The sequence below is a fragment of the Temnothorax curvispinosus genome, unplaced genomic scaffold, assembly GCF_003070985.1.
Source record: "Temnothorax curvispinosus isolate PA1 unplaced genomic scaffold, ASM307098v1 QBEX01007309.1, whole genome shotgun sequence".
Classification (NCBI taxonomy): Eukaryota; Metazoa; Arthropoda; class Insecta; order Hymenoptera; family Formicidae; genus Temnothorax; species Temnothorax curvispinosus.
Window position 1 is genome coordinate 78,218 of NW_020217089.1, and position 14,810 is coordinate 93,027.

Below are 14,810 nucleotides of genomic sequence, written 5' to 3' on the forward strand. Positions count from 1 at the left end.
GTTAATCTAGCAGTATTTGTAAAAAATTAGATCTTGATTGATGTCCCAAATATAATAAAAATAACATTCTTATTTAGCAAGAAGGACAAATAGTTTAAGAATATTTCTTAATTGATCGTTTGCTATTGCCTTTATCTTAGATAAGGTAAATCTCGGATAGCAAGATGTGTATAGGCTTATAAAACTGCCACGCCCTTTATCAGCAAATAATGTCACTGTGTGCGCGTCTGTCACGCAATTGCGTATCGATCCTCGACGGCAGGACCTCGACCTTGGTCCTTGAAATATTCCGGTGCAACGACCCTTTCTGAAACGTCCTGTACAATCATCGCGAAGGGCACGGCCGCGATACTTATCGTGTCCGTCTGACCGTTAGGAACGGAAGTGTAGATATATTTATAGAGAGTCTTTCGCACGCGCGGTTCCGCTGATTTTTATCGGCCATTCCTAAATTTGAAATCAGTATATGACTAACATCCGTCATGCTGACTGATAATGCGGCATAAAAAGATAAAATCTTGTTTTCACAAATCGCACGAGAATAAAAATCATAATTTAACTCAATAATTTAATGTGTGTATGTTGTGTTGTGTTTGGCGTAATGTAAAAACTATATTAATGATTTTTAAAATTATAACAGCTTCAAATTATAGTTTATCTAGAAGATTTTAATTATAATTAATATATTGTATTATATATTTATCTCAGTTCTACATTATTATTAAACGCCATCATATATGTTAACACTGCAATCGTATACTTTTTTTCGGCACCCACGGTATATGGGGACATTATATAGCGTCCGCATATTACAACAATCTAAAACTTTGTCAAAAATTCTAAAAAAATTTATAGATATTTCTTGAGACTTTAACTATAAGTTTGAACAATAATAATATTATAAAGAAGATGTATCCTTCGGTCTTAAAGAAATGAAGACAAGTTTTTACATTCTTCTCATAAAACGCACAGTTTTGTATAATTAAATGTAGATATAATTAAATTGATATGGTATTTGGTATTTTATAATTAAAATATATATTATTAATTGATATAACAATATTTAAGAATAAAATGTAAGTAAATCTCTTCAACTTATTATTTGAAATACAATAGAAACAAGAATTTTTCCGCCGACTTCTAGCGCACTAACGAACATATTCAGAGACGAGAGTCGCTCCTTGATGTTGCCTCCCATGCTTTCACCGATACAATTTTATGTCTCGCGAAAGAGAGAACCGGAGGAAAAGCCTTCCACTAGCAACGTACACGTCTAAATCTACGAAATATGATGACACGCCGTGCGTTGTTGGGACGAATTCTACAACAGAGAGCCACAATACATGTCGACGACGCGACTGGTCGCCACAGAATTTTATCACTTTTCTACAAAGAGACGGTGCTTGAGAGAGAATCCAATATTGCGTGGGAGTCGCTCATGGGGTTGGCAAGGGGGTTCCAGCCCCGTCTTCGTCAGACAGGCCGACGCCCTTGCGCCGCGGACATCGACCGTACTCCACCAGACTTAGAAATTACCAAACTCAAGTTAGACAAAAGATATTGATGCTTCGACAAGTTATTTGATAGTTGATACTACATCGATATTTGATTCGATACAATTTTTTAAAGATGCTTCTCGAAATTTTTTCAGTGATTATTATGTAATTATCGAAAAAAGTAAATAAAAATAACGTATTAGTTTTATTAATTATCTATTATATAGATTTTTTAAATATTATCCAACATTTCAATTGTGCAGATACTTGATTAAAAAATCGATTTGCAGCATTAAAAGTAAAGACCTAAATACTTTGCTACGATGAAAGTGTTGTAGGCATCCCTATTCACGCCTCAGATTTCTCCCTATTCGAATTGCTCCCGTTTCAATACGTTTAGTTCGCGCAGCATGTAAGAATCGAGATCGATTAACGAAGTTACGCTTGTCAAGACACACCCTCGGGTCGTAACCGCGTAAATTGCTACATTTTTCGACGAATGAAGACGAATTACATCTTATGCCATATGGTGAATTATGAGCGCGATTCGCAAGATTGAGTTATTGCAATCTGCGATTCCAGTAATTATGTACAACCAACGAGAGAGAAAAGAGAGAGAACTTGAAAATAAATTAACAATATTATCAGTTTATACAACCGTCATATTGTTACAATTATAACCGATTATAATTATTAAATATCTTATTTTATATAAATGCAGAAGTAATTATTATTTGTATTAATATTTGTAAATGTAATGCATGAATTGCAACAAAATTTATGTGAAGACAATGCTCTTTATTTATTTCGTTGAAAAAGAATGACGATTGAATTGACGAAAATCGTCGAATAAACTTTGCTTACGATTCCGTTAGAGGAAATCTCGTATCCTTCGCACGCAACGATTGCCAATTTCCGTTGATCGTTCGACGAACTCGCCGGAATCTAACTTTCTCCTTACAGGCCCGGGTATATTTGGAAAATTTTTGTAAATTAATTTATCCGGTATACTTAACAGAGAAAAGAAGAAAGACGTAGAACACGCACAAAATTACATATTACATATTACTAGATGTCGGTTGAAAACATTGTCTGTTGTGTCGTCTTAATTATTCTGTTGACATCTTGTATTGAATAAGATCAAGGCTGTTATATTTTAAAGCTATCAGAAGGTCTTGAGTGTCTCGACTATTATGATAAACACTCCGAGCGATTTAAATGTCAAGTTCATGCAGGAGTGTCGTAGTAACCGCGCCCTTCGCTTCATCATTGATGTTAAAAATATGTATGCCTAAGAGAATATATTTAAAACTAAGGAAAGATTAAATTTAATACTTTACGATCGAAAGTTTAATATAAATATAGAAAGAGAGACAGTTGTTTACGTATTTGCTAAGAAATCTAGGTAAAATATCTTTTTTGCAACATCTTACGTAATTAGGTACCTAATTTTAAACGCGCTTGCGACATTTTCATACCTGATGCTGTCCGCATTAAAAGAACGATAGCTATTTCGGAAGCATATTCTACATGGAATCGGCGACGGTTCTTCGCGAAACGTATATTCGCAGGACTCGAGGACGGCTGTTATTGATCAGAAAGAAGGTTCGAAGCCGGGAGCAGCTGAGCTACCCCTTATCCTTTTCCTGGCGTTTCGAGCCTGTGCGCGCACGTGGCCGTCGCCCGCCCCATTCATAACAACCCCCCAGCGACACCCTAAGATCACTCCCCAACCCATGTACACAGCTGTTGCCATGGGAGATATCGGTGCCTTATTAAGACAGTTCGATAGCACCGCTCCTTAACGAGTTTTATCGGCCCATCGGCCGTTTAGAGACGCCGTTTTATTGCGCGATGCTTTTGCGACGCGACGAACTACCGCTTTAATGAGAATGCGGAACTTTGATGCTGAGCTCGACAGCTCTTAATTGCAAATCAGTTTCAGCGCGAGATTTATTTATTTTTTTCTCGTTTATGTATTTCTAACGCGTTCCAATTTCCTGCTGAAATCACGCGACGTGAAATTACGGCTTCTTTTTAACGGCAAAAGTGTGGCGACCTGGTCGTGTCTATCGTCTGGCACGTTATAAGAACGAGTATCTGCTTTCTGTTACAGACCTTTCGAAGAATCGTTTCAGTGAGTTACCGGAGGAAGTCACGGAATTTCCATTCCTCGAAAAGCTGCATCTTTATCATAATGCCATAAGAATAATCCCGGAAACCGTCGTAATGCTCCAATCCCTGAACTACCTCGATCTTAGGTTGGTATATATACATATCTACATACTACATACATATTACACACACATTGGACCGCGCGATACAGTATCGTAGGCATCCTGTATGATATGGCGTAACAACGCCGATAACGTTAAGCCCTCGCTACGCAGCACAGTGTAATTAAAACTTTTAAGTATACTTTAAGAGTTATTCGGAGTTATAATAATTGAATTAATTATTTAGTATACTCATGAAATTATTTATTGAATAACTCTTCAATTTAAAGAAAGTAGTTTTGATGAAAAAGAAAAAAGTTGATATCTCCTATTCTGAAATATTCTACAAATTGTTTCTAATAATTACGATAATTTACTAAAATTTAGTAATTAATGTTTGTGTAGTAATCGATTATTTGTTTGAAAGAAGTCTCAAACGGCGGTGAATATATAGCTTTAGCGAGAAGTCTCCAGTGAATTTATTTAAAGAAAACAATATCCTCTCTCTGATCTGCAGTCGAAACCAATTGACGTCGCTACCTCGAGAGATATGCAGGCTACCCCTTCAGACCTTGCTAGTCGCGCACAACAGATTAGCATCTCTGCCGGACGAGCTGGGCAGGATGACAGCATTGGCAGAACTGGACGCAGGTTGCAACGAAATCACGAGTCTTCCACCTCGAATGGGCGACCTTGCGCGGCTCCGGTCTCTAGATCTGAGGAGCAACTTACTGGTGCACCTGCCTATAGGTAGGCCCACCTTTTTAATTCGCTCGCGATACATACAACAGGTACTTATCACGCTTGGATAAACTCGCCGCGTTAATCGCGATTAAGAAATAATTGTATCAATCTGTTTGGAAAAAAGGTTTGTCTTGTTAAAAACCTGCTCGGAATTTAAAACTAACTCTCAATAAATTAGCTCTAACAAAGTTAGCATTCGCTACAGAAAGAGTCAGTCTTTATAAATCAATTCTAAGTAGATCATTTTCTAACTTATTTGTCAAGCCAAGTTGATTTTAATTGAAAAGAGATTATAGAAGAAATATTAAAATATCATACGATTATTTTGACGGAGGGATAAGTATCTTACAATTAGTATTGACAAATCAAATATGAGAAATTAGGTTCTTAAATCGCATTTTTTTATGTAGAACTGACGTACCTGAGGCTCGTGAAGCTGGATATTAGCGGCAATCGAATATCCGTGCTTCCAAATGAGATGAGGAAGATGAAGAGCTTAGTGGATTTCAGACTGTCCGACAATCCATTGACCTCGCCGCCTGCTTCGGTGAGCATTAGCATTAATGACTCGTTCGTTTTCGCTCAAGCGCTCAAATCTCCTTCCCGCGATACGTCCTCCTACGCGCTTCCTTATTCAGCGGATTTTTTCTAATAAAACCGTACGCGATATTACTTCATCCATTGAACTTTCCTTTGGTCACAGTCTGCCTACGGAATCGATTGCGAAACCGGTGCCTTTTGCTTTGTACTTTATTCGAGGCTTTATTTGAGTTTTATGAATCAATACCTCGCTACTCGAGAACGTTCAATATCACTCAATACCTATATCGCTGGGAGGCAACGAAACGAAGGAAATATGGGTCGTCTTTCCTTCGCTGAGAACACCGATATTTCATATGGCTAAGGTGATCGTTCTCTTACTGCCGGTTTCAGCTATGCATTCGCGGGCGAACGCACATTTTCAAGTACTTGGAGAGGCAGGCAGCGAAACACGAGAGGGCCAGAGGTGGTCGAACGCGGCGGGCACCTCTGGACGCGAGGGGTCACGCGACGTTGGACACGAGGTCGCACCGGCGGCACAACGTCGACAGCGGGTACAGCACCAGCGACGGCGTCGACAAACGTTGGTCCCAGGAGATCCACAGCGCGGTTAGTTTCGCCGTCGCTCTCGTGGCCTTTCCGCTATCGCTACACCTTCTGCACACACTCTACAGCTATCTCCTTGCGAAGCTATTCGGCGAGTCCACTGCCGAATTGCCCGTGGATCTCTGATCCGAAGATCCAGTGCGGATAATCGGTCATATGAATAAACCGAAGCACAAACGCTTTCACTTTTGCTTCTTTGAAGGAAACTTCGGAAGATATTAAACATAATAAATAAACATATTTCTTCATATAATGTGAAGCAAATATCTCTGTTTTTTTAACGAAGAAAATGTTGGAAGAGATAAATGAAGATATTACAGCATTTGTTTATACAACGTAGTTAAAATACTTATTTGCGTGAATAAAGAGGTAGACATTAGTAGATGTGTCTATTAGAATATTTTGTAACAGTAGCACACTGTGGGTCATACTTCATATCTTTGCCTTAGAACCAATGCTGTCCTAGACTTCTTTCTTAAGTCTTTAGTTTTTTTATTCATATGACCTCTTAGTACTGTTTTAGAAAAATTGTTAGATAATATAATCTTTTTGTAAATTTTTATACAATCTTTGTGTATAAATTTATTGTACAAAAAAAGAGAGAGGCGAGTGATTTCGCATTTGATCATTTTGATCAAAATCATTGTACAAAGTGCACGAATAAAATTCTATTCTAGTGCGCAAAATGCACACAACTCACGATTTTACATGCCTCCTTTTGGCCACCGTGCAGGTACACGACGGCGAAGTTCGCGGCTTGTGGCGGCAGGAATGCTCTCCGCTCTCGATAACGCTACCGCACGAGGTAGGCGTGAATGGATCCTGTAGCGGCACGTCGACACCCAGCACGATTTCACCCGGGGAGCACACATCCCTGGAGGATGAGTTGGGCAAGGTAGGCTAATATGCAAGCACTTTCGCAAAAACCAGTGATTCTGATTATTTCAAGAGAAAAGATATTTAAGTTATGAAGAATACTGAAATACACATTTTTATATTTCATCAATAATATTATTTGCTTTTTTTTCGAGTATAGGAATAATTTTAGTCTCTTCTCTGGTTCTTATACTCAGCAAGTAAAAATATCGATTGCCGTACTTGCCGCTTCTATTCATACGAATGATTTGCCATGACTACTATCCAAGATAGAAAAGTCAGGTTTTTATAAGAGATAGGAGCATAGTTAGTACGGTACTGATAAGTGATTAGGAAAAGATATATCTGCTATTGTGTTATCAAAAGTTTATCGTACTATTTAGATTTCTGTTTGAAGTAAGTGTTTAAGCAATAGACTGTACTACGGAATTTAAAGGATGACATAGCCGCTATATTTAGCTGTCGAATAGATCTCAAGTCGAGCTACGTGTAATGATAGTTGTCTCGACGAGCCGTTGGCTGTCGCTCAAATCTCGTTATAAAGCCTTGACCCAATAAAACGTCACGTTAACGATGTTTCAAAATTACGGACGCACATGCTGCATCAATAGTGAACATTTATGTATATTTAATGCATGACGAAATCATGTGCTTTCTCATATTTGTGATTTCTTTCACGTATCGAAGATTGATTTTCCTTTAACAAGAATTTATTTCGAAATTTATAATAAAAATAATTGAAAATGTAATTCTAGAACAGAACAGAATGCTAATTAAGAGCTAATTGAGAACGTTATGTCTTATCCAGAGGTGGAGATTTTTAATCCTAAATTTAAAAAGATCAAAAAGATGAAGTTAAATTTAACGCTAAGCTTAAAAACTGTCCCTGTTTAATTGTTAAGATGTCTTTTACGAAGATGTTAAAAATTAAAATTCACGCTCTCATGCGAAATCTCTTGTAGGCGATGATACTGCACGATCAACTGGAAAAGAGGAGATTAGAAAGGAGCACCTCGGAAAATGGGGCAGACATTAGAAGACCGATGATCTCCGGCCTTCATCACACATCGATTACGCCTCCGGGGTGAGTGAAGCCTCTCGCTACGATGATCAGTGGATTAATTTACCCGATCCGCGTGCTTTCCCTCGAAACAAACGAGCGCGTCCCTCGATGTTTGCCATTTGATATTGTGATACGAATTGTCACGGTAGTTTTACATATATACATACGTATATTTGCATGCGTGCATGTGCATTATCGTGGCTGGCAATCCCTTTTTACAGCCATCTGGAGTCCACACATTTGACGAGTCAGTCGCAGCAGATATCGTCCGTACAGCAATCGGTACATCCGCTCCAAACTGCAACAGGTCCCGCTATGATGGTGAACGGCGACGATAAGAGGCCGTTCAATCACATACAAACATACAGGTAACTTTGCTTTGGGCCATATCAACAAAAGCCCCTGTCCGTCCGAGTTTATCTCATGTTATCACGTTTATATTACTCATTTACTCATCCACATCTGGTAGGCGCGCCTGGTAATGCTGTGACATATTATATATGATTTGAGCAACAACGTGTGATTTTGCCGTATTAATCCTCTCTAGATGACTGAGTATTCGATTGCAATTAAACTATATATGTACTATATATATAATGTATACATACTGTTTATGGATACATAAATTAAGATATGATTGATTGTCTTTTTGAGAAACTAGAAACGAGATCTAGCGATTTTCAATAAAAATGATTAAAAATTATTTTTTATTTACATTCTAAAGTCTCGCGAGTTAGAGGATTAATGCGTGAGATTGTAATAACGCTTTCGATATTTTATATAGTTGTCTTGCTTTGATCATTCATACTCGCAAGGATCATCAGATAACATTCGTGAAAGTTATCATATCATGTTTCTACGCAGCTATGACAGCGTGCGCTTTGATATTACAAGCTATTTTATTCTTAGGGAGTACAAAGAAGCTTTGAAGCAGCAGAGGGCTAACGAAGGTCTAAGCGTGTACAGACCTCGCGAGCAAGTGACGCCTCCAGGCAACGAGACGCAGAACGAAACCGACATGGGCAATAATAAAGAAACTATTGCTCTGACTGGCAAGCAAATCTTCAATGAGGACAACGCATTAAAGAGGCCAGTGCAGAAGGTTACCCCGTCGCGAATAAATTATCAAAACACGCCGATCATCAACGGTAGCAACGGCGAGTACAACAATAAGAACGGAAAATATCTCGAGCAACCTTATAAAAAGCCTAGCTCGCCCATCAAAACTTCGAGTAGTATCCTATCCACGAACACAAGTCCAGCACACGCGCCCAGGCTGGTGAAAACCGCGGTTGGTTACGTTGAAGGTAATTATTTAAACTAAACAAAATCCAAATCGAGATTATAAATTTACTTGTAAATAAATGCACTGGCAATTGATGTATAAGAGCAATTTTACATTTTACAAAAAATTGCTCTTATACATTTCACGCAGCGCAAAAGAGAACTTTGATTACACAATATGCTCATAGTATGCGCGTGTTTATTAGGCAACAAGAGTCCAAGCAGAAACGGCGGCAGTCCGAAATCCCCGCGATCGGTCACGTGGAATAGTAACGTGCCTGAGAAGTATTCCTTTACTATGAGGAGAGAGTTCGAACGTGCCAAAGAAGAGGCTGATCTCATCGAACAACTACGAAATGTAAGCACCGTTATAACGAAAAGTGATTGCAATTATCTCTATATGCAGTATAATCAAGAATATATTTATTTAATAGCACATAGAGACGAGATTAAAGATGGCATTGCCGGAGGACCTCGCGCCAGCGTTAACGGACGGCGTTGTTCTCTGTCACCTAGCGAACCACGTTAGACCGCGATCAGTTGCTAGTATACACGTTCCTTCTCCTGCTGTAGTGAGTACTTTTTTCGCCATTTTGTGACACATTTCATGTGCCAGTAGACTGACCTCAACATTTCTTTTGTAGCCTAAGCTGACAATGGCACGATGTAGGCGTAACGTTGACAACTTCCTCGAGGCGTGTCGGAAGATCGGCGTTGATGAGGTAAGAAACATCATTATTTTTATTAATTAGTTTCGAAGAAGTTTGTGCTTCTCTTTCGCTTAGGGTATACTACACATGCATGAGACACGCTGTCATCATTTATGTACATCATGGAACATGTTGATACGGTGGATACTTCCATATCGATCGAATTAATCCAATGTTTCTGTTTTTTCTTTAACAATGGTGATATGGCGAGAGAATCATGATAGTAATTATGCTATATGATCGACCATGCGTGCTTCATTAGAAGAGTAGAGTGTAAAACTGGATACTTAGTGCGAAAACTTACTCTTTATGAAGCACGATTATAAATTGACGATACTTTCATCCAGCGTCGTTCTTAGATCAGATCTATCGAACCTGCTTGGTGAACAGTCGGACGGAAAAATTTGTCGCACATTATTTGTAACCGAACGTCTGTGTACATCGTGACTAACGCTTCGGCAATCTAGCCGTCACTTCTCGATGACACTTTCAACGACTACTAGTCAGTCCCCGATTTTCATCTGATTTTTGATCGAGTTGCAAACCGATTTTAAGGAGACATACGGGCATATAGTTATAAAAATGCAAGAGATCAGGAGAGAAAAAAATGAATTAGCGAAGAAGCTTTAGTTGCATGTGCCTTAGATTCCAGTTCGCTTTTGTGTTGCTTCTTCGGGGAACAGTCTATACTTCGGGCTCTCACCTTTCCTGCCATCATCCGAATATCTCATCGATTAACACGAACTAACTATCCTAAATTTTACAAACGATATATAATTCTTCATCAATCGTCACATAAAATATTACTATGTTATTGTTGTTTTTTCCTATCCATTCCTCTCGATATTCCTCGATTGTTTTCTAGATGGGACTTTTGATACATATTATGATACAGATCATTAAGGAATAAACGAATAAATTGATCGCAATCGACTTTAACAAGCATTGTTACAAAGCAAAGTTCAATAAAGAGAATCAGAGAAATAAATCAACTCTATCAAAAGTTCTTTCGCGGAAGCAAATAATTTCCTTGTACAACACGGTGATAGGCTGGGGTGTAATAGAACGGCTACCCCCGAGGAACGCTTCTTTTCTTATTGATACTTATTGGTAAAAAATAAGGCCTTCCTCGGAGAGGACAAAGATATACGTTTTAAGGCCACGTGAGAAATGTTTTCGCAGTGCGTTAAAGTAGAAACTGGGACTGAGTAGTATCGTTGTTGGTGTTGCAGGAGGTGTTATTGGACGCGGACGCAATCATGGACGTGGGTTACATGGACGCGTACGGGCTGGAGGCTCTGGCGCGTCTCGTCACCGCTCTTCTCCTTGTTCGCGATGAGGGGGAGAGTGGCACCGAAGAGCCGGCCGCAGATTCACTCCGTACGATTCAAGACCGCGTTCTGTCCGCGATGCTTTTCGCCACATTCCTATCCGCCCTGGTTTTGCTCTATCTCTTCCCGATTCCCGATTAGTCAGACCGCATTGAAAACAGGAAGCCGCCAGTGTGCGAGAAATGAAGGACCGATGAATTAAGAACGGGGAAAGAAAAAGAGTGCCAGGAACCATTTCGAGACGGCGATTCTCAGAGTATCCTTTGGTCTTCTTTTTGACTGCTGCAAACGTCGTTGCGTCAATTTCGCTTTTGATAACTGTACCAATTCTGAGAATCATCGTCTCGTTTGAACAACGATGCACGCGACACTTTCAATGTTCAATATGTTCGATTATTTTTATGAATCCTATTTGCACTTATGTTTGTTGGGGCTCAAGAAAGTGTCGTAAGAGTCGGATTCTACTTCGATGTCGAAGATTCCCGAATAATGTTTAGCAAATCGCTTTAAACAAAAATGTGCGCTAATATTCGATAGTTTCTTCTCTAAGAAGAGAAACCGCCGGGATTTAAAGTTATATTCAAGATTGTTTTAAGTATAATCTTGAGATACTGTACGATCATTTTGTTGGCTGAATGAAATCTTAAGACCGGAAGACGATCTTGAATATAAAATCGCACTATGAATCAGACTGCCCTAAATGTCTAAATGTTTATACAACATGAACAGTACACTACAGAGCCGTCATCGAAGTACTCTGTAATTTTTTAAAGTGTCTTTCGAAGAGCATGCTGATTAAAGAATGGTTCGCCATCACCGCGTATCTAGACGCTTTAAGGAATATCAGAACATATCTTTTGTCGCATATGAAATTGCTGCTAGTCCTCGCCGGGGGCAAAGTACTTAGCTTTCAAGAATCGAATCATCACGATAGTAGCTTTAAGGTTGTTCGCTTTTTTCGACCTACGCTCGCGCAAGTTTCCTCGTTCGATCGCGCGAGCGAGGAGGCTTGCGGTCAGCGGAGAATTTTTGGAGATAATTTTTAAGTATTGATAGGCAGCTTGAAACGTAGTCGACTAAGTATTATGCTTACATCTATGCTAAGTATCGGTATCTTTTTTTTTTGTAAGAAAGCCTTCATTCTCCATCGACAATTGCAAGCGGGAATATCAACGAAAGTTCAGGTGATAGTGTCCCTTGCAAAACACGAAGTTTTATCTTATTCTATATGCTTGTTAGTTTTCTCCGCGAGTTTATCGCGAATTAACGTAAAATCAAAGAGCGCAATCAAAGTGAAAGGCGCTCGCATATCACGTTTAGTTGTCTGTGAATGTACCTTACAGAATGAACCAGTTATATGATCGCCACTTGTAATCACGCGACTTGGCAATCGTCGGCTAGACCGATGATATGATATTTTGATAAAAAGAAAAAAAGAAAGGATAATGGTCGAAAGCGAGAATTGATGTGCAATACTCGTTTAAGAATTGCAATAAGTCGTATCCCGCGCGTTTGACTTTCCGAATTCTCGGGAAGTATTCATTGCCTTCTATACGATGTGAGCCTCAGAATTAGCCTCCCAATTAGCTGGTATTGCGACATCATTCTCTGCGCCTGGGTCTGCGATTGTCCCTCAGGAAGAGAGAAGAAAGAGCGAACGGAAGGATAAATATGGTGCCCTCGATGGCAATATTTTTTTAAGATTCGACCAATGAACTGCCTAACGGGGCTCTTTCAGGATCGGTGGGTCTGTGATAGGTAGCCTGCGAGTGTTACAGGATTCACGAAAAGGTGCTAAGGGAATCTCTTTCAGTTTGAGAATTTTCTATTTTGGTAATGTAAGGTCTAACAAAGGAGGATTTAAAGATGATACGTGGGCCTATTCTGTAACTCTTTACGAAGATTCGTTATCGTTGCATTGTCGCGACGCAGCTTTTTTTACCGAATATATTATCCGCGCAACGCAAATATAACGATAACGAAACTGTCGTTAAGAGTTACAGAGTAGGCCTACTTGTGACGTTTATATTCATCAGTTATAAGTTAGAAGCGATTATCGCTTCTTTTATTCGTAATTTCGTAAGTAGATCGATAGTCTTCTTTATCCGGCACAAGTAATGTTTTTGTTTCGAGAGGGAAAAAACAAAATACACCACTCTTCGATACTTTATCGACCAAGCAGTTTGGTCGTAGTCTAAAAAAGATACTTTACTAAAAAAAAAAGGTACTTTAAATTGACGTTACTTCGATCTCGGCATCAAGTTTGCTCGGGTTCCAATGCTTTTGGAAGACAAGAAATATGAATTTTGGAATTTGGAAGATAAGAATATTAAAAGTGTATTTTACACTAAGATTTCATCATCACGGTTAAACGTAAAGAGTCTGTAAGTCTATATTAATTAATAGAGTAATTATTCGGCTTGATTCTAATTATATCGAAACTTAAACTGACAAAAATTATATCGACACTTTAACGTCTTACAAAAATGATGTCGACCTAAATTCTGAGATAGTTATTTCCTCAATAGAAACAGTTATAAAAATAGTATGAAGAAGCAACCAATCGAGATCAAAGTGACCGCGATATACGATATATATGACGGTACAGACACGGTGCCTGCTACCTGCCAATTTATTTTCATAAAAACTCGATAGAAACGTAGAGGGCATATATCGTCTATAATATTTAAGTGTATAACTTATATTGTAATATTAAGAGAACGCTCTTCAGATTTGTAAGACGGGATCTTTGTCGGAAAAAGATCAGATACAATATTTCATATCCAAGTGATTGATAGACAGGACTTCTCAGGACAATGATTTCGATACCAATCGCTGCAGTACTTAAGAACAGTGCCAAATTTTTCAGCACGTTCCATCAAACGCGACATTTACTATCTTTACGCAAGCGTTACTTCTGTAGTAACTTAAGATAATTTCTCCGCGTAAACGAGTAAATTATCGTAAGTTACTAAAGAAGTAACACTCGCGTAATTGCTTCGTTTTTCCGACAAGATCCAAGGACGCTGGAAAGATCCTAACGCGAAATGATACGAATTGTTACGAATTATCGGAACGTTCGTACGAGCGTTCCGGTATAAACTTTCGATAATTGGAACTTTCGGAGGGAAAGGCTGGAAAGGTTTCTTCGTAAAAAAAAAGAGAGACGTAGGATTCTTTTCATAACGTATTTCGTAAGTGGGCCTTATAACAGGCGACTACTTCGAGAGAGAGACTATCATACAAGCATAATACGATATTTATACGTGTATTTTGTCGCGACTCGACGCGCGCATTATTCTACACATGTAGCATAGCCAAGTAACATGCCAGTATCTTTTTTTTAAAGAGATTGCAAGAGCGAGCCGCGTATCTTCCATATGATTTCTCGCGACTGCTCGGATTCAGTCTACGATCTTGCCGGGAGACGCACGGTTTCGGGACACGCGTACGCATAAGCGACATTGCATTTTCGCGTTTGCGCGGTGTCGAGTGTATGGGTTTTGCACTTTCTAGTCTACAATAGTATCGTTAGCTGTAAATCGCGCTATTCTCGTTCTAGTCAGGTTATTTTCTCCCCTCGCATTTCTTTTCTCTTTTCCGCAATTATAGCAATTTGCGCTGTGGCTTCTGCGTATTTCATTTGCAACTTACGGACGATGATTTCGCAGCTGTAACTCATTACTTAACGCAATGTCTGTTTAGTCAATTTAGAGCGGCAATATTGCCCTTCTAGACAGAACTGGAACGCCCGGTGCTCATTTTCTACAATCTCCTTAATTTATTTGTACAGAATATTGTCGTATCTGTAATTAATCTTTTGAACGGTTCCTTTTTTGACATTATTTGCTTGAACACTACTTTGCTGTATTTATTTATTGGACACCACTAATTACCGAGAGAGAGAGAGGGGAGAGAGAGAGAGAGAGAGAGAGAGAGAGAGA

General features: G+C 39.1%; 1 protein-coding gene across 2 annotated transcripts in view; it reads left to right on the forward strand.

The window, feature by feature from the left end:
• LOC112456928 (leucine-rich repeat and calponin homology domain-containing protein 1) overlaps positions 1 to 14,810 on the forward strand; it is a 44,866-nt gene that overhangs the window by 24,515 nt on the left and 5,541 nt on the right. Inside the window, exons 2-13 of one of the 2 annotated variants that reach the window (XM_025019740.1) lie at positions 3,613 to 3,757; positions 4,230 to 4,462; positions 4,867 to 5,003; positions 5,390 to 5,605; positions 6,336 to 6,497; positions 7,441 to 7,562; positions 7,763 to 7,909; positions 8,451 to 8,848; positions 9,032 to 9,183; positions 9,260 to 9,397; positions 9,470 to 9,547; positions 10,768 to 14,804. In XM_025019740.1, coding sequence (XP_024875508.1) covers positions 3,613 to 3,757; positions 4,230 to 4,462; positions 4,867 to 5,003; positions 5,390 to 5,605; positions 6,336 to 6,497; positions 7,441 to 7,562; positions 7,763 to 7,909; positions 8,451 to 8,848; positions 9,032 to 9,183; positions 9,260 to 9,397; positions 9,470 to 9,547; positions 10,768 to 11,007 — 2,168 coding nt within the window. In that variant the 3' untranslated portion in view covers positions 11,008 to 14,804. Of the gene's footprint in view, positions 1 to 3,612; positions 3,758 to 4,229; positions 4,463 to 4,866; positions 5,004 to 5,389; positions 5,606 to 6,335; positions 6,498 to 7,440; positions 7,563 to 7,762; positions 7,910 to 8,450; positions 8,849 to 9,031; positions 9,184 to 9,259; positions 9,398 to 9,469; positions 9,548 to 10,767; positions 14,805 to 14,810 lie in introns of those variants that run through there. The other variant, XM_025019741.1, reaches the window with a different exon arrangement.